Consider the following 18,966-nt stretch of genomic DNA (forward strand, 5'->3'; position numbering starts at 1 on the left):
TTGCAGATGGGCAAAATAATTTTCCATCTTTCTAGGAAATTTTTAGTATGTAGAATGATTACTAATCAAAACTTAACCATATGAATTGAAATGGATTAAAAATTGAAATAGATATCTCCTCTTCTAAGTTTTAATTTAAATGAATTTGTAATAGTAATTGATTTATAAGAAGCATAAATATTTTATTAAAAAAATAAAATAATTTAACATAAATTTATACTCATCTTATGAGATTTTCGTAAAATATTATTTTTTTAAATAATTAATTATAAAAATTTTATTAATTTAATTAAAAAATAATTAATTAATAAATAAATTTAACAAATCTTCCTATAATTTTTTTAATAAATTTTATCATATATAATTTATCTCTTAAATTTTTAAAAAATGTTATATATTTTTATTAAGTTAATAAAATTTTTATAATTAATTACTTTACAGAAAAAAAAAAACTACTTAAAAAATTTCAAGAGATTAATAATAAATTTATACTAAATCATTTTACTTTTCGTAATAAAGTAATTTTAATTTATATGGAATCAACTATCCATAAAATACATCACATGATATCATTAAAAATATGTTACTGGAAAGTAAATACCATTTTCAAGCCAAATTCAAAATTTTCAAATATAAAAATTTTATAAATAAATCTAGATTGCTCATATAACAAATAAGAAAAAGAAATTATATTCTAAAAATTACATTCAATTTCTATTTTCATAGTAAACCAAACATGGCCTAACAATCCAAGGGCCAAGTCACACACACACAAGGGAGTTGCCTCCCCATTTCTACAGAAAAATTATATAAGATCTCAAATCATAAATTTCTCCGCGAAGAAAAACAACAAAAATCCAATAATTAAATGTCTTCATTGTTATAAGATGATCTCTTCCTGTACACTACCATTAATGATCTTATTTGGAAGAACTATGCAGTTAGTAACAACAACTTCATCTTCAACTGTCACAGCTTCTCCTGCACAAGAAAAAAAAATAAGAACATTTGTTTCAAGCTTCAACAGTACTGGGGTTTCCCAGGGCAGATGCAAAGAACAGGGCAAGGCCAAGTACCAAGGATTGTTATTCCAAGCTTTGAATTGTAGTCTCCATCAGCCTGATCAATCAAGATTCATAATTCCAATATTTTGCATAAATTTGGGAGGAATTCAGATTATAGATAAAACCAATCAGATGAATTTTCTTGAAAAAGGAAAAAAAAAAAGGAAAAATGAAAGAAAGTAAAACTCATAATTCTAAAGTTGATTAATGGACTTGCCTGGACTCTTGACCATCTTCCTAGAGATGATTTCCAACCAATAATAGAATGCATAACAACTGCATTTTCCTGTCAGGAGAAAATATAGCAAATTAGATGTTTCCAGAACAAAGAATTCTTGTCCAGATTTCTTTACATGGGTTCAGTTCTACACCTGAATTTCAACATCATCTAAGATGATGCAACTTATAAGCCTAACCCCTGCTCCTACACGAACATTTGCTGAAATAGAGACATTGGGACCGATCTGTACAAATAAGCAAGCAATGAATTAGAAGCTGATAGGAATATAGATACATGAAAATATGCAGAGATGGATGAAGAAATGGGGAGTCCTGAAAATCAGTGCCCTAATTGACATTTCTTCTCAAACTTACAATGCTACTCCTGAAGCTAATCAAAATCTTGCGTAACACCCTCTCCTATTGGGGAGGATAAGTGGCACTAGAGGAAAACTTTACAATAGAACAAAGTTTAGAGTTCCAGTAAATCTTAAGTCTCTTATAAACACAACTTCAAACATCCTAAACACCATATAATCCTGAGCATGGATGGTCACCATTATCTCAATATTCTCTGCCACCAGAAACGTGATCTGAAACTGAAATCATTATCACCGGACTTGATCAGTTGATTTCAACCCACAATAAAACTATGATAGGGTTGCAGTGTGCTAGATTTCATAAAGTTCAGTAACCTAGCTTAACTACTTCCAAGTGCTAGAAGTAGCTAGAAGATAATAGGGAAACCCAATTAATAAACCACGGTGGAAGATGAAATTCTGATTGGGGAATATTATAACACTAGGTTCCATATAGATCAGTTATTGTGCTGTACACAATGCAAAGCCCTTCGAGCTGTGAGATTACAGTTCTTAGACATGAATATCAGCTAAAGAAAGCCACTGAATCTAAACGGGGCCAGGTCTGGGAATCATGATGGAAACCCAGGGTCATCTTTCTGAGGAAGCATGATGTAGACAGGTGGTTACAGATAACATCATGAGAGCTCAAAGCCAACAGTAGACCACAAAATGGCATCACTGATTTTGACTACTTATTTAACGTCACAGTGCTGTGGAATGTTACTATGCAAATACATGTTAGGAGAAAACAAAAGACCTTAGCTGTTGGATGCACTTTTGCTGATGGATGAACATAGACATCACCAATAATGCTAGCACTCTTAGTTCCATCCCCACTTGCCAAAAGTTGAGGGGAGGTTAATTGATATTGGGCAAGATATAAAGCAGAACATTTCAAAGACATCCTGCACCATCAAAATGAATTTAGATGGGGCAGACAGTGCCAAGGTTTAAATTCACAAGCTAAACAAAAGAATAAGCATGGTACTCTACCCAGGAGTCTTGATTTGCTCCCAGAAGTTCATTGTCTCGTATGTATACAATTGCTTCTTTCCAGCAAGAGGTGACAAAATATCTTGATCTAACCTTACAAAATCTGTAGGAAAACTGGCTCTGCAGACAAAAACATGTTTCAATTTAATGCAGTTTTTAATACCAACAGGCGTATTAAAAAATGGATGTATTGAAAAAGATAATGTAACTCATCAAGTCAAATGTGTTTGGTATCTATCCAAAATATATTATGATGATATTGCATGATAGACAAGGAAGCTCAAGCAGACACATTTCAAAACATTGCAAGATAACATGTCAGATTGCTTTGGTTCTGAGAAAGAGAAAACTCTCTTATACTTGCAATAAAAATCTAGCCTATAAATACATCACTTATAGGACTCATCCCTTCTAAGATCCAATTATATGCATGACCTCTAATGTTAATGTAATTTGCCACACAATTTTTGTTTGTTTAGAAGAAATTCTGAAGCAAAGCAAGCATTGAAGAATTCTTATTTTAAAACCCTAGTAAGAGATCAACCTTGTCACAGACTGAAGGCCGTCAAAGCTGGATAAATGAAGTAGATTTGCTGCAATTAACAAAGTTTAAGTTTGTTACTAGCATGATAAGAATTTATATCTGCATATAGGACATCATGCAAAGCATCAAAAACAGAAAACTATATGATGCTGCATATGATACTTATCATAAATAATATGGCACTTGATACCAATGTTAATGCTTTGCAGTTTGCAGCAATCAAAAGGCAAGTAATATTCAACAGCAGAAGAGATCATTCTGAAGAATACAGCTGCTTTTACCATATGAAAGCATATAAAGGTTTCATTCTGGTAATGGAATACCAGTTAAGTAAAAACTGAATAGGGAGAGTCTCTTCTCTTTCATAATCCATTATTAAACTGAAATTCAAATATTCCAAAGGTTCAGCCATAAAGGGGAAATGTGAAGAGTAGCACTGTGCACAAAAGCAATTTCTTCTCTTGGCACAATATCAACAGCATATTTCAGACTGAAGAAAACCTTGAAAATATCAAGTCTCTTTAAAAAATCACAGATATTTGCTTGCTACACTACCATTGGCTCTAACCAGAGCCAAGTTCTGCGAAGTACAGACATTGACAACTGTGATCCACTACCAATATGTCATGTGGAGCTCAAGAGAGAAGACTTCAATCTAATATCAATTACCACCCCAGCCTTGAGAAAAGGGAAACTGAAGTCCTCTGTCATGCATCTTCATAGGCAACAATTCATTGCAAGGGGGGAAAGAAATAAAGAAAAGCAAAAGAAAACATAAAGCAAAAGAAAACATAAGCATCAGTAGACAAGGTAACTAAACTAGACCCTTGCAATCCTGAGTTTCCACCAAAAAAGAGAAGGAACCATGTTGATGCCATTGCAAAGTTTTCTCAGCACCATTTAAAGGTGATTATGAATAGAATCTGCCATGATGATATAACAGTTATTCATTCATTTATTTATTTTTAAGTGGAGATGATATAACAGTTATTGAAAGGCTGTTCAAATACTTAATGAAATCAAGTTAGTTCATTGTTCTTATCCAGAAGCAGCATGCAATTTTATGGCTTGCTATTTCTTAATTATGACTGCACTCTCTTGACCAAAAAGTTCTATATTGTCTTCAATTGACAAGCATGCTTTGCATTAAATAGAAATATTTAACATAACTTTAATAGTGAATAATTGTTTGGCATTGTGATTAAAGTTTAAGGCAAACTTCCAACAAGCATATTGGTAAATCTGATAAATAAAAACACGTACATGAAATATCTAGAATAAGCATTCTGATATGTTGATATGTATCATAAAATGGCGAAGGGAGAAGGATCAAACAATCCAAAATGTGATCAAGTGATATTGCTCCTCAAATTTCATACTTGTAATGTAACCAACTAATGATAAGAATACGGAAAGACACGCCAGGACCAATTGCATTGACAAGTATGAAATGATAAAAATTAAGGCCTGCAATAGGCAAAAATCAACCTCTGTCTTCCCGATTAGTGGAGACACCTTGAATGGCAGTAAAAATCTCTGGATTGAAGATGTAGACACCACAGTTTATCAAATCACTTACCTGCATTTTATTCATACAGTTAAACCAGAGGAAGTGTGAAACAGACCAAGATCATAATAATAAATCATTCATTAATACAGTTAGATTCACCAAAGTGCTTCACATTATGCTGACAGAAAAACTAAATCATGCACGTACAAAAGTCTCTGGTTTCTCTATATAATGCAACAGCTCTTTGGTGGTTGGATCAGCAACCAATTCACCAAATTGGTTGGCTGATTCAGCAGAAACCTGTGCAAGAAGAAAATAAACAAATGACCAGATAAAATAAATTCAAGAAAATGAAAGGAAATAATTGAAAAAAAAAAAAGGCATCTCGAAGCATGATGGAGAGAAATGCAATAGAAGTGTACTATTGCAATAATTATGTATGTCATCCACCAACCTTTATTACTAACATTGTTCCCATCCCACCATATTTTTTATGTGCCTCTGAAAAATTGCAAAACAAACCCAGAAGTGAATAAAATAATAAATTACCAATATCCCATATAAAATATTGAAGAAGTTGTGGTGTGGCCACATTATTTAGAGAAAGCACAATCATAACCATAAACACTCATATAAAGTGAAAAACTTACGAAGCATATCTGGCAATGGAAAACTACAGCAAACATCACAATTCAGTAGAAAGATATGTGACTGCCAGCAAAATTGAATGCAATAAATATGAGATATCACATAGAAAAACACCAAAACAAATTTAATGAATTTTCCTTGAGTTGAGCACCACCAAAAAAGTTAGCATTCTTAAAATCATACACAAAAAAGGCAAACAAAGGCCATACTAAAAAATCAAAAAGTGCAAAGATCAAACCGGACTGTCTTCCATGATTATGTCTCTAAAATAATAAAGACCACCAGCAGAACCATGCGGTTTGTCCTCCTTCAAGTATCTAGACTAACAGTAATCAACAAGAAACCAAACTAAGTTACCCACCACAATCTCCATAAACCATAAATGATACTAAATATAGCCCATTGAAGTTAAGATGAAGTACCTTACGGGTACTTTGAGTTCATTAGAGATTGAAGAGACATACAAAGTAAATTCCCGCTCCTCATAGAATCCAATTAAAAAAATCCGAGCCAAATTTGGTATCTAATATAACAATAATAATAACAATAATAATGAAAACCACAATCAAGAAAAAAAAAAAGATTGAGCAAAATTCTGACACTAACCCTTCTACAAGCAGAAATATGATGGTGAACCATAGGCTGCCCGGCCAATGGGAACAGTGGTTTTGGAGTATTGAATGAAAGAGGCCTAAATCTAGTACCTGCCCAAGAATTTTGTTTTCTTAACATAAAAATGAAAGAAATCAGAATAACAAGGAAGTGTAAAAGGAAGTGTAACTCCATTACCTTTGGTGGGTCCACCGACCATGATCACAGCAACCACCTCCTCCTCAGAATCCGCCATTGCAAAAGCCCTGACTGAGACCCAAAGACCTAACTCGAGAGGAGGGTTTTTTGTGACTGGAAAGTGGGATCAGAGAGAAGTTGGTGGTTGCATAGAATTTAAGCCAGGAGAGGCAGAGAGGGTATACATTAGTCATATAGCTTAGTTCACCATCGGCAGCAAAAAAACGACGCCGTTTTTCTACAATTGTAGCTCTTTACTTCCATGGTCAGAGTTGCTGTAGCATGCATGTGCCATTGGTCATCGCCAAGTTCAAATCTTTATGCAGAGAAAATTTGATTTCTTTATATACCCAATTAAGAAAATAAACTTATTTTCTAAGAATTAGACATTCTGTTTCCAATCAGTCTGATCAAATATAGACTGCATTTGAAGCATTTCAAATTGAAATCCATGGTAAAGACTGTTTAATGTTATGGTAATCAGTCTTGGAGCTCTATGATCATCTAACAAGCTTTGGCTCCCAAGTTTACCGCAGTGAGAAGCTGAAGAACCTCACAAGCATTTATATAGGAAAAGAGAATTTGAGAATTTTGACATTCATTCACTAGTGACCATATTACAAGAAGAAAATTTATGGTTGTTTTTATAACTCAATGTAACGAATAACGTTATATTCTCAAAATAACCGAGCGCGGTGGCTTAGTGGTAATCCTTAAGAGTTGGTAGGTAATCAGTTCTTGTGATTCTTTGAGAATCTATTGTGACTGAGTAGTGGGTCCCCCTACGAGGATTTAATCATGAGCTAACAATGGACCCTCACTTAAAGAGCAATAACCATCACATTCGAATAGCATTTTTTTTTAGCTAAAAAAAATTGTAGTTTTCTCAAAGAGGTTGGTGGTGAGCCTCCCACTTAGACTTCATTTAAAAAAAAAAATTTACACCTCATAAAATTTACTTCCTTTGTTCCAGAAAAATATGCTCACTCATCTATCTCAAATTATAAGTTATTTTTCTTTTTCAAATAATAATTTATTTATTAATTTATTAATGTATCACTATTTAATATGCATTAAAATAATATAGACTATTAATTCCAATAATAATTTAGTAATATAAATTATTTGATTTTAAATGACGTAATACAAATGTAGAGTATATTATGAAAAAAATTAAATAAATATATTATTTTAATAATATTAATTATATTTTTTAATTTATACAAAAAAAAGTGAATCTATTTTTGTTGTTGGAGAGAGTATTAGGGTCTGTTTGGGTGGGGGTGAGGAAAGGGTAAATAAGTGTCACGACCCAATCTATGGGCCGGATCGGCACTAGGACCTGGACCAGCCTAAAGCCCCCGAGGCCCGTAGTAAGCCTAACTATTCATTAACCCAACTCTAAGGCCCATTTGGGCCCAATTTCAAGAATTCAACCGGACAGAGTCCGGCCATAAAATAGACCTTTCAACGGGGAGTTTTTGACTCACCCGACCTGTAAACACAATATATATCAATTGGGGAGCTTAACTCACCCTCCACATACTCATAACAACATAAAATAAATGGGAGCTCAGCTCCCTCATCCAGCCCAACACACATGCATAAAATAATAAGTTTACAGGTCCAAATTGATAATTTATATTACAGACCCAATTTAAATAAATATTTCTAACACATGCGGAAATTCTAAGAGTTAACAGGTTTATACAAACATTAATAAACGACCTGCGAGGGAGAAGAGCAGGTTAACCTCAAAAATATCCTCCTGTGGCCTGAAAAAATATTGAACAGGAGTGAGCGTTCGACTTAGAGAGTAAAATATCAATTTTAACCATAATCTCTATAACTATCTAAAGCTAATGCACCCTGTAGAGTGAAATGCAACATTAGCAATATTTTCACATCATAACAGCAAAAAGGTAATTTGGAGCACTCACACACCCAGTAATATCAATCATAATATATGGGAGCTGATCCCCTATACAGCTCTCTTAAATCCAACCTGTGCCAGTGAAGAACTCAAGCCGGACTTTCGCTTAATAAACTAAATCGGGGTCCCAGCGAAGAACTCAAGCCGTGACTATCCCCGAAGGACTGGGTCCCAGCAAAGATCTCAAGCCGTGTCTACCCGTTCTGTCCATAGCCAACACCACATCACACGCACGCCAACGCACGCACACTGCTCCAAATTACCACAACAACATACATGGCACTTTAACAGTTGTGAATGCAACATAAAACGTGCCTAGAGTTTAACTACATAGATATATACATATAAGTGATGCATGGGCATACTTGAACATATAATAATAGGGAAATTATAATTAAAATTAATATTTTACTCACAGACTTGACAGCGGTCACTGTGGCGGCTGGGCGGAAGAAGAAGGCTGTCCCGGCTTACCTGATAATTTTATTATAATCATTTAATAAATTTGACTCAATACAAGCTAAGAAAAGACCAAATACGTCCTAAGTCGTGCCAAAAATCCAGCAGAGTCTCCCCTATACCTAGGACCTACCCAACCTAAAAAAGGGCTCGAACGCACTTCTATATTCACAAATCATACATTCACAACTCAATCACATCACATAGCCCCTCCTGGGCCCATCCAAACAGTCCTCAATCACAATATGTAAATTTACAGTTTAGTCCTTATAATTGATTATTTTTGCAAAAACTGCCCAAATAAGCTCTAAAAATTCTAAAATTTTGCCTCGCGGTCTTTAGCAATATTACTAGGCTATTGCAAAAAGAATCATAATTTTCTGAGCTACCACGAATATTTTATGGATTTTTAATCCCATTTAAGCACTAAAAAATTACGAAAAAGTAAAGTTCGGGTTTACCTATGCCGATTCCGACTCCGAGGATGTGCTCGGGATGTCTGACAATCCAAAATCTCGATCCAATTCGGAGACTTTTTCCACAGCCGGTCTGTCTGGCCAGAAATTCACAGACCCGGATAACTATTGAATTTCCGCGAATTGAAGATACCTACATGAAGCCCACACTACGGGGGTTAGTACATAAATTTTACTGAATTTTCTAAGCTCATTTAATACTCGAAAAAATACTGCGAAGTTCCGTGAGACCCACCGAAAAACGGTGTCGGAAAATTTTGAAATTTATATTGCCGCGAAGCTCTCGATGAGTGGAGCACTCTAGTACTCTCGGTTTTCTTGTGGGGTTCACGGTTTGCGAGAAATCTAGCCTAAAATTCAAAATGGGCTGAAATTTTTCGGACAAAAATTGGACAAACCGTTCAATGGATTTTGGTGTTCTTGGTATCTATGGAAAGCTCTCGAGGTGTAAATAGGTTTAGACACAAGACCCGGCCCAATCGATGGCCGGATCGGCCGAATTTCGGCCGGGAAGACGAAGTGGCGAGCTGCGCATCGCGTCGCTTCGGGCGATGATTCCCGGCGTTCAGCGCGGCTGAGGCGGCTAGAGGCGCGCAGTGGGTGGGTGGCGAGGGAAGGTGGGAGGAGAGAGAAAATGGGAGAGAGAGAGATAGAGAGGAAGAAGAATGCGCGCGGGAGAGGAGAAGAAGAAGAAAAATGAGCCAGCCCGATTCGGCCGGTCCAATCCGATCCGGTTCGATTTGGCCGGTTTGATTCAGGATACAAAATTTTGAATTTTTGCTCTGCCTTGGAACCGAAAACGAAGTCCAAAAATTCTAAAAAAATTCTAGAAAACTCAGAAAAATTCATAGACTCCAAATATATTTTTAGTTTTGTTACGTGGTCTTTAAATTAATTTTTAAAAATCATCAAAGTTTATATTTTCGAAAAATCGAACCCGATTTCTAAAATTCGAAAAATTTCAAATAATTTTTTAAAATTCAAATAAAATAAAATATCAAAATTTACCCAAAAATAATAAAAAAATAAAAAAATTAGGGGTGTTACAATAAGGGTAACAAGTTATAAGTAATTATTATACCCCTGTTTGGAAAGGGGTGAGTTGGTGAAGGGTAAGGGTAAGGGTAAGTAAGGGTAAGGTTTACCCTCCCTTACCCCTCAAATCTCAATTTTTCTTATACCCCAAATTAGGGTGTAAGCAGAGAGAGGTGAGAGATGAAAATTATTTTATTTTTTTATTTTCCTATTATGTCTTTAATCTGAAAATTCATTAAGGAATAAAACTGCTAAAAGATCAAAGGTTGATGAAGAAGTTGTTGTATTAAAGGAGGGACTTGATAACGTTGCCCAAGCACTTATGAATTCTACAATTGAGTTTGTCAAAGCCACGAAGCTTTCAATTTCAGAGAATGAAACATGGACTTTATTGGAAGAATTAGGTGTTGAGTCACATCTCTTATCTACTTGTTATTTGTTTTTGATTCAAAAGCCTGACATGTTACGAGGTTTGCTTGGATGTCCTCCTGCATTTCGCAAGAACTTGTTGATGCAGATGATGGGTGGTTCTAATGCCTCACAGAATTAGGCTGTTGGTTATCTTTTAATTAGCATCTCCTTATTGTGCCAATAATAATATGCATTTTTGGTAGACTATTTTGAGATTTATAGACATTAGTTAAGTCATATATCTATTTTTGTTAAGTGTGCTAGTTATCTTTTGAGTAGCATCTCTTTTATTATGCTAATGATAATATATACTATTGGTAGACTATTTTGAGATTTTATGGACATTAATTAAGCTATATATCTAGTTTGCTAATTTTTGTAACCTTTTGTCCCTTTGAGGTTGTAAGGATTCTTGTTAGCTTAGCCTTATAAATTAGTTAACTTATTAATTCGCTTTATTTTTACTTTTAAGTTATCAAGTAATATAAAATCTTTCTATTATTATTGATAGTAATTCTAAGTGCTTCTCCTCTAATTTTAGTGATTAAATTTTTTTCACACACACACACACACACACACACACACACACACACACATATATATATATTCATGAAGTGGAAGATAAATTCCTTTCATACTGTTAAATTTTAATCTCACCCATTAAAAAAGTCTAGGTATAAAATGATTAATTGATACCATTCAAGGTTATTAATAAATAAAAAATTATAAAAGTTTATTTTATAACAATAATATTTTACCTACCTTTTAAAAAAATAAAATATTTTAAAAAATGCAAAATGACATTTGTATTACTTTATATATATCTAAGTTGAATGTTGAAATAGTATATATCAATGTCTAATATAAAAAGACAATAAAAAAATATAAATTATAAGCCATTAAACTAAAAATAAAAGGCCTTGATTTGTATATTAAAAAAAAATAAAGAATAAATTTTATCTAATAGAAAAAGGTATTTTTATAATTTTAATAATTATTTACTCTTCTTTCACCTCTTTCCAAACATAAAGAATAAGCATTACCTCTCCTTACCTTTCCATTAATTCACATCTTTCCAAACATGAGAATTTTTTTATTGTAACCCTCCTTACCCTCCCATTAATTACCCTTCCATCTCCCCATCCAAACAGAGCCTTAATGTCATTAGGATTTGAAAGACAACCTCTACCCAAATTCAAAAGGAAAAAAAAAAAAGGCAATAAATAAGAAAAATGGATTAATTAAAAAAGCAAATTAAAATGAAAATCACGCTACATACAGGTAGAGGAGTGTTCTGTTAGACTCTAAAGTTGAAATTAAACTGAGTTTTGATTTCAAATCCGATTTTAATTAATTTTGATACAATTTTAATTCTAATTTTAATTTTATATAAGTTCAATTTTGAATATAATTTCAATTTAAATCTCAGTTTTCATAAATCCTAAATTTCTAATATTGATCAACAACAAAATTAATAATCATAACATTAAAATAATAATATAAATAAAAAAAAAATATTATATGTAGTCTTTAATTAGAATATTATATCATTTTTTCCATATTTTTAATATATATTAGTTTTTTTTAACATACATTGCACGTTTTTTATATTCGTTATATGTACCTATAGTTTAATATTTTTGCATATTTTTAATATGTGAAGCGTAGAAATATGGAGGCTCCAATTAGACAAGTAGAGCACATTAGGTTAGAGGATAGAAAGAAAAACAGGGGTAGACCTAAATTGACTTGGAGGAGAGTAGTACAACATGACCTAGAAGCATTACACATTTCTGAGGATTTAACCCAAAATCGTTTAGAGTGGAGAAAGCGAATCCATATAGCCGACTCCAAATTTTTGGGATAAAGGCTTAATTGAGTTGAGTTGAGTTGAGTTGAGTTGTATAATAATATAATAATTTTTCATCTTTCATGATATGTATATTGTATATGCACTTATTATTTCAGATTAAGTTAATGAAATGAAAGTATATTAATAAAATTTAAAAATTATAGAGGCAAAATTTATAATGAAAAATTTATTATTATAATAAAATTTTATAATTGGAAGTATTTTATAAATATATACATTTAACTATTTGTTATTTTGTTAATTTATAAGTGTTGAGTTTATTAAGACTAATTAATTTTTACCATATTATAATTTTTATAAATATATATAATCAACGTGAAAAATCTAAACTTTTCCAACACTGCTTAAGATTTTATACACATAATAATAAAATAATAATAATAAAATAAATTTAATTTGGTATAAATTTATATAATATTAATTTTTTTTATTTCTACTTATTTTTAATTTGATTTTTTAATTTTGTTTGACAAAATTAATTATGCGCATTTATATAAATAAGTGTTAATATTATTATTTTTATTTGATATATAATATTTTACATAATTTTATATTTTTTTATAATATGAATAAAAATTTTAAAAAATAAGATTGAAAAATTATATTAATACTAATAAATTATTTATAAATAATAATTAACAATTAAAATGTTCTTTTTCTATAAAAAATAAAAAAATAATGCTAATAGAATAAAAAATATTGGCGTTAATAAATTATTAATTTTAATTGAAATGATTATAAAAAAAAAATATAAACAATTATTTGGTTTATAGTAAAATATTTTATTAAACTAACTTATAATGTATTTTTAAATTGAATTTTTTATAATTATTTTTCTAGAATTAAATATTAAACTTCAATAAAGGAAGTCGTTGAATCCAAATAAATAAAAATTTTATAAAATAATTAATGCTTATATCAATATGAAAATTGTGATTTTTTTAATCAAATTATTGGTTTGTGTGTATATTTAAATATAAATTTATTAAATTGAAATAACAATTTTATATTTAAAGTATAATTTTTAATTCTCTTTATACACATTCACTATTTATCAAGTTAAAATAACATTACAGTACTAAAAAATTAAAAATATTATATTTTTTTATAAGTACAGACATTAACATTTTTAAACTTTTAATAATTTATTATTTTAAAATAAAAAAAATTAATATCATAAATTATAATCACCCTATTAATTATATTAATTTTATAATTAAATTCAAACTCAACATATTCTGTTAATTATGAATTTTTTAAATAACATATATTTATCTATTTAAATTTTTTTAATATATATAATTTACTTTCTTATGCTTTATACATAATTATATACTATTTAAAAAATTTAGATTTATATAATTTTAACATATATTACATACTAATTAAATATTTTTTTATAAATTAATGAATATAATTTTTTTTGTTACACACATATATAAAAGTAGTATTTACATAAATTATAAACTCAATTTTAATTAGAACTAATTTATATATTTATGTAATAGTTAAAAATTTTAGAAATTTATCTATAATTAAAAAAATATAAATTTATTTTATATGAAATTTTTTAATGAATTTATAAGAAATTAAATTAAATAATAATTCACAAATATTAATAAAAAATTTATATGTTTGGCTAACAAAAGTTAATTTCTTTTCTTGTTCTTCTCCATAAATTCAAATATAATTATATTAAAATAAATTTACATAAATAATTATAAGATAGGGATATAAATTTATTAGGATTTATTTAAAAAATGATTCATATAAATAAAATAACTTATTATTTTTGTAAATAGTATAAATCACAAAGGTATTTTCATAAAATTTTATTGAAAATTATATTATAATAAAATTTTAATTAATTAGACTTTAAACATAAGTAAGACTAAAAATTTTAAATTTATATAAACTCTAAAATTATATAAATAATTAAATTTTAAGTTTTAGAAATTTAAATTTATATAAACTCTAAAATTAAATTAAATATTAAAAAATATAATTACAAATACTATAAATAATAAAAGGTCAAAACTAATGTTCCGCTTCACATATTTATATATGATATAGATATAATTAAAAATTAAAAAATATATTTTGTAACTAATAAGTGTATAATTTAATATTTTCTTTTACTTTTTTATCTTTTTTTTAAATAATTTATTATAAATGCGTTAAATCATTGTACAATTAAAAATTATAATATCTAAAAAATATGAAGAACATATGTATAAAATTGATTCTTTTGTTCCATATAATTCGGTATGGTTTAGATATATTTTTTTTTATGAAAAATCAGAATCGCATCAATATTAAGTATAAATTTATTCAGCATGAATTCTTATATTAATTCCTTTTTTCAATTTTAATGCGATATAATTTTTTATATCAATTCAATTGGAAACCATGAGAATCATGCACAGTCCTCCATTCAAGACACTAATGAAACCCATGAGAAGCATGCACAGTCCTCCATTCAAGACACTGATGGAGGTGTGGAGTAGTTTTGTGTTGACTTTCCATATATGCAGACGCTCTAAATTTATTACATTCCCAGATTTTTCATTTCCAATCCATCATTGAATTAAGGATTTGTTCACTTGTCCCTTTTTTTTTTTTAATTTCTTTACTATTTTATTTTGTAGATGATTTGCTAAAAAAATTTATAACCTTAAAATTGTTTTATCATTTATCGTTGAAAATTAAAAGATACACAAATGCTCATAGATAAACAATGGCATCCATATCTGCTGTTGATTCTGTAATTACTTACTTATGTGGCCAAAATGAAAGCAGCAAGGAAGGTTAGGATTCTCAGTTGAAATAGCTGAAGCACTTGAGGCTGCTCAATATACACAAATGTAAAAGAAGAAAAGAAAAGAGTTTTCCTGTATATGGTTTTAAGAGCAATGGAATAAATATGGTTCCTCAAAATTACAAGTTGAACTTAAACAACACTATAAAATCTGACCAAAATGCAAGTATAACGAGTCACATGTCCAAACATCAGAGCCTTTTACGTGTCTTCACTGGTAAACTAGCCTATAATTTATCACTGGTGGATGACGGCTGAATGATCCTCTAAGATCAATACTCATCTTAGATTCAGCAAAGCATACAGCCTCACTAGTGCTTGCCAAAACCCTTCTATTTAAGGAGTGCCAAAGCCTTCCAAGCCCAGTAAGAGAAATAGCTATCTTTCCATTTTGCACCAATTGACAACATTGCTCCAGGAGTTCAGGAACAACTTTCGGCTATGATCACATTCAGTCCTCCAGAATCATTGGGGAGATTAACACGTTTCGAAATTTACTACATTAATCACTTGATGCATTCCACCTGCATTGTTAAATCCTTGATTCCTGCATCGTGCAATATGTGTGAAACCTGCGCCTTCATCGAAGCCTTGTCAGTTTCTGCTGAGACATGGAGATGGAGAGTCCCAACAATGTCTGTATTAGTAAAACTCCAAACACGCAAGTTCTGAATGCCACGTACTCCCTTAATCTTCATAATATCATTTACGGCTACTCTCAGATCTTGCTCATGAGCCCTAGGAACTCTTTGAAGCAGAATTTCAGCAGAGTTCCTGAGTAATGGAATAACTGAAGACACAATCAAAACAGAAATAAAAATTGAGCAGGCAGGATCAGCAACAAGCCATCCTTTGTACTTAATTAGGAGGGTGGATATAACAACTCCAACACTTCCCATTGTGTCTGCCAGTACATGCAAAAATATTCCCTCCATGTTGTGGTCAATGTGGTGATGGTGGCGTTTTTGTGATTCCTCTTCATTAGATATCTGTTGGGAACAACTATTTCTCAAGGAAGAATTTCTTTTAGAGTCTGAATGGTAAGAGTGGCTAAGTGTATGGGGGAAATTCCCATGGGCGTGGTGATTGTCAAGGGGTTCATGATCATGAGAATGGTAATGGTGAGCATGGTCATGGTGAGCATGGTCATGGTGGTCATGGTCAACGTGACTGTGATTGTTGCAGTGGTGATCATGAGTATGCTGATGGCCATTATGGCAATTGGAGCTCCCACGACCCTGGTGGTCACAGTGCTCATGTTCACCATGGTCACAGGGGCTAGTCAATGCCTTGTCATGGCAGTCATGGGAAACAGTGATACATTCATGATGATTTTCATGACCTTCATTATGATTTGAATGTTGGTGATGGTGGTGAGTGTGGGAGTGGGAGTGGGCTTGGGCGTGGGAGTGGGAGTGGGAGTGAGAGTGAGAGTGAGAGTGAGAGTGAGAGCATGATCCAGATCCACCGTGAGCATGATGATGCTCCTCATGAAAGAAAATCAAACCAACTACATTCACTACAAGCCCTCCAATTGAAACGGTTAATAAACTATTAGTTGATATCTCTTGTGGATCCAAAATTCTCTCAAATGACTCCAAAACAATTAGTGCCCCAACGAGAACCAGGAAAACAGCATTAACATATCCTGAAAGAACCTCAACCCTTCCCCGTCCATAGTTGAACTGACTATTTGCAGGCAAACGTGAAATATAAGAAGCATATAGACCTATTGCCAAAGCAGCACAATCAAACAACATGTGACAAGCATCCGAAATCAATCCAAGACTGTTACTCATGAACCCAGCAACAAATTCAACAACCATGTAACCAGTGTTAATCAGAAGAAAAAGTGCAATCTTGCGAGATTTTCTCTCACTCAAAATGTGGCGGATTGGCTTCATAATCGAAGTACTAAGTGGTTCTGGTGATTCCAATCCTAGTTCAAGGTAATTTGAATAGAAAGGATCCAACTTCCTAACACCAAAATACAATAACAAACCACATAACAAAAGACCCCAAAGTGACAGCTCCGGGAAGTAGAATAGCTCCAAAACAATAGTGCAAACAAATGTAACAAAAAACTCTCTGTGGAAGTCCTTAGAAGACACTAGCTTGTCTTCACTATAATTCTCACTCAACAGCACTCCAAAAACAACAGTATTAGCCAATGGCCAACCAAAATTCCCAATAGAAACACCAGCCTTATCTCTTTCAAACAACATAAAACTCACAACAGCAGGAATAAACAGCAAAACTGTTGTATAAAACAATGAAATCAAGCGAATTCGTTTCTGACCCAATTGCCTAATTGTACCCGAATTCAATGAAACACGTTCATAACAACCCAAAAACCCAGATAAAAACGGCAACAACATGGGCGAAATCCTAAAACAATTCTGCCTGGGAAACACCGAAAATCCATGTCTAACAATGAAGGAAGTTGATAATGGAAAACAATCAATCCGATCCCAACTTATTGACAACAGAAACATCCCAAGAAAAAGAGCCAAAAATCCAGATAACTTATTACCATTATGATTCCCATATCGACTAGCACCAACACTACGCTTTTTCACCTCAACAACGAATCGAGCAGTAACGTTTCCAGACAATTCAGCGAGAATCATAGCTGCAGTTCCACAATAACGAAGTGCTTGAAATCTAAGGAGGAAAACAACAGCAAGTAGCAGAGATTTCGATAGCAAGAGCTTGTGCTGGGATTGGGAAATTGAGGAGAGTGAGAAAATGGGTTGGTTAGGATTCCTCAAGTGAAAAGGGGTTTTAGGGGAAGGAGAGGAGATGAGAGAGAAAGCGAGAGAAAGAAGAAAGGAAAGTAAAGAGACAAGGAAAGAGAAAGGGAAGAGAGAAAAAGAAGGAGATGATCGAAGGAAAGGGAGGAGAGAGTAGAGGGAGCGAAGAGAGAAGAGAAGGAGAAATAGAAAAGGAAGGGAAGATTTAGAGGAGGAAGAGGATTTCGAGGGAAGGGAAAGAGAAGAAAGGCGTTGTTTTGATGGGGTTGGAGTCGGGGTTGTAGAGGAATACGAATAAACAGGGTAGGGTCTGGACAATGAGGTGGTGATGGTAGAGGAAGCGGGGGAGAAGGTAGATTCGCGTGGAGGGACGGAGATGCGGTGAGGGCGGTGCTGGTGGTGGTGGTGTTGGTGGTGGTCGGCCATGGTGGATGCTCTGGCCTTCCAAGGGAGATTGGGTTAGGTTTGTAAGAAAAGAGAGTCAGCTTAGAAGGAGACTTGGGCGGCGGACTGAGTCATAGGAGACGAGTTTTAGCAGGGTCCAGTTTAGTTGTAGAAAAAATGAATAGAATTAGAACCGTTGGATTTCAATATATAAAATTTAATCGCGATGGTAGAGATTGGGAAGCTTCAACGGTGAGATTTTTACGGGCATTAAATTCTAATAAGGTAAATTTAAATTATATATAATTAAATATGTATTATTTAAATTTATTTATATAAATATTTAATTAAATAATTTATTATAATATTATATATTTAGAGGTAAAATAAGATGTTTATTATTACAATTATTTATTTAAAGTGAAATTTAATTAATCTCTAAAATTCTATTTATTTTGAAAAAAATAATTTCTACATTAAAAATATTTTATATAAAAAATATTTTTCATTATTTAATTATAATATTATATTAATAATATATATTTATATAAAAATATTTTCATATTCAATAAAATTATCAGATAAGAATAAGTTATTTTAAATTTTTTTTGTTTAGAAAATATTTTTTATTAACTTATTTTTTTAGTGCTTAAATATTAAAAAAATATAAAAAATAATTTTTAGCAAGATAAACA

At 31.7% G+C, this 18,966-nt stretch overlaps 2 protein-coding genes across 2 annotated transcripts; both read right to left on the reverse strand.

Moving 5' to 3' along the window:
• Nucleotides 1-687: 687 nt before the first annotated feature.
• Nucleotides 688-6,633, reverse strand: LOC110641277 (uncharacterized). The gene is made up of 15 exons (XM_021792943.2): nucleotides 6,130-6,633; nucleotides 5,947-6,044; nucleotides 5,763-5,863; nucleotides 5,579-5,657; nucleotides 5,343-5,403; nucleotides 5,147-5,193; nucleotides 4,900-4,992; nucleotides 4,671-4,761; nucleotides 3,183-3,231; nucleotides 2,639-2,758; nucleotides 2,403-2,550; nucleotides 1,436-1,528; nucleotides 1,282-1,350; nucleotides 1,077-1,119; nucleotides 688-981 (listed from the first exon to the last, which is right to left on the reverse strand). The coding sequence occupies exons 1-15, from the start codon at nucleotides 6,185-6,187 to the stop codon at nucleotides 881-883; spliced, it is 1,251 nt and encodes a 416-aa protein (XP_021648635.2). The 5' UTR covers nucleotides 6,188-6,633; the 3' UTR covers nucleotides 688-880.
• Nucleotides 6,634-15,181: 8,548 nt separating this feature from the next.
• LOC110641261 (uncharacterized) lies at nucleotides 15,182-18,430 on the reverse strand. The gene has a single exon (XM_058140440.1). The coding sequence runs from the start codon at nucleotides 18,311-18,313 to the stop codon at nucleotides 15,641-15,643; it is 2,673 nt and encodes an 890-aa protein (XP_057996423.1). The 5' UTR covers nucleotides 18,314-18,430; the 3' UTR covers nucleotides 15,182-15,640.
• Nucleotides 18,431-18,966: the final 536 nt, after the last annotated feature.

This window comes from Hevea brasiliensis, chromosome 18 (assembly GCF_030052815.1).
Source record: "Hevea brasiliensis isolate MT/VB/25A 57/8 chromosome 18, ASM3005281v1, whole genome shotgun sequence".
NCBI lineage: Eukaryota > Viridiplantae > Streptophyta > Magnoliopsida > Malpighiales > Euphorbiaceae > Hevea > Hevea brasiliensis.

Coding starts and splice junctions, on each gene's coding strand:
- LOC110641277 (XM_021792943.2), bottom strand. CDS start 6,187: ATGGCGGATTCTGAGGAGGAGGTGGTTGCTGTGATCATGGTCGGTGGA. Junction 5,658..5,762: donor GAACTCAAAGTACCCGTAAG/GTACTTCATCTT, acceptor CTGTTAGTCTAG/ATACTTGAAGGAGGACAAAC. Junction 1,529..2,402: donor AAGTGCATCCAACAGCTAAG/GTCTTTTGTTTT, acceptor TTATTTGTACAG/ATCGGTCCCAATGTCTCTAT.
- LOC110641261 (XM_058140440.1), bottom strand. CDS start 18,313: ATGGCCGACCACCACCAACACCACCACCACCAGCACCGCCCTCACCGC.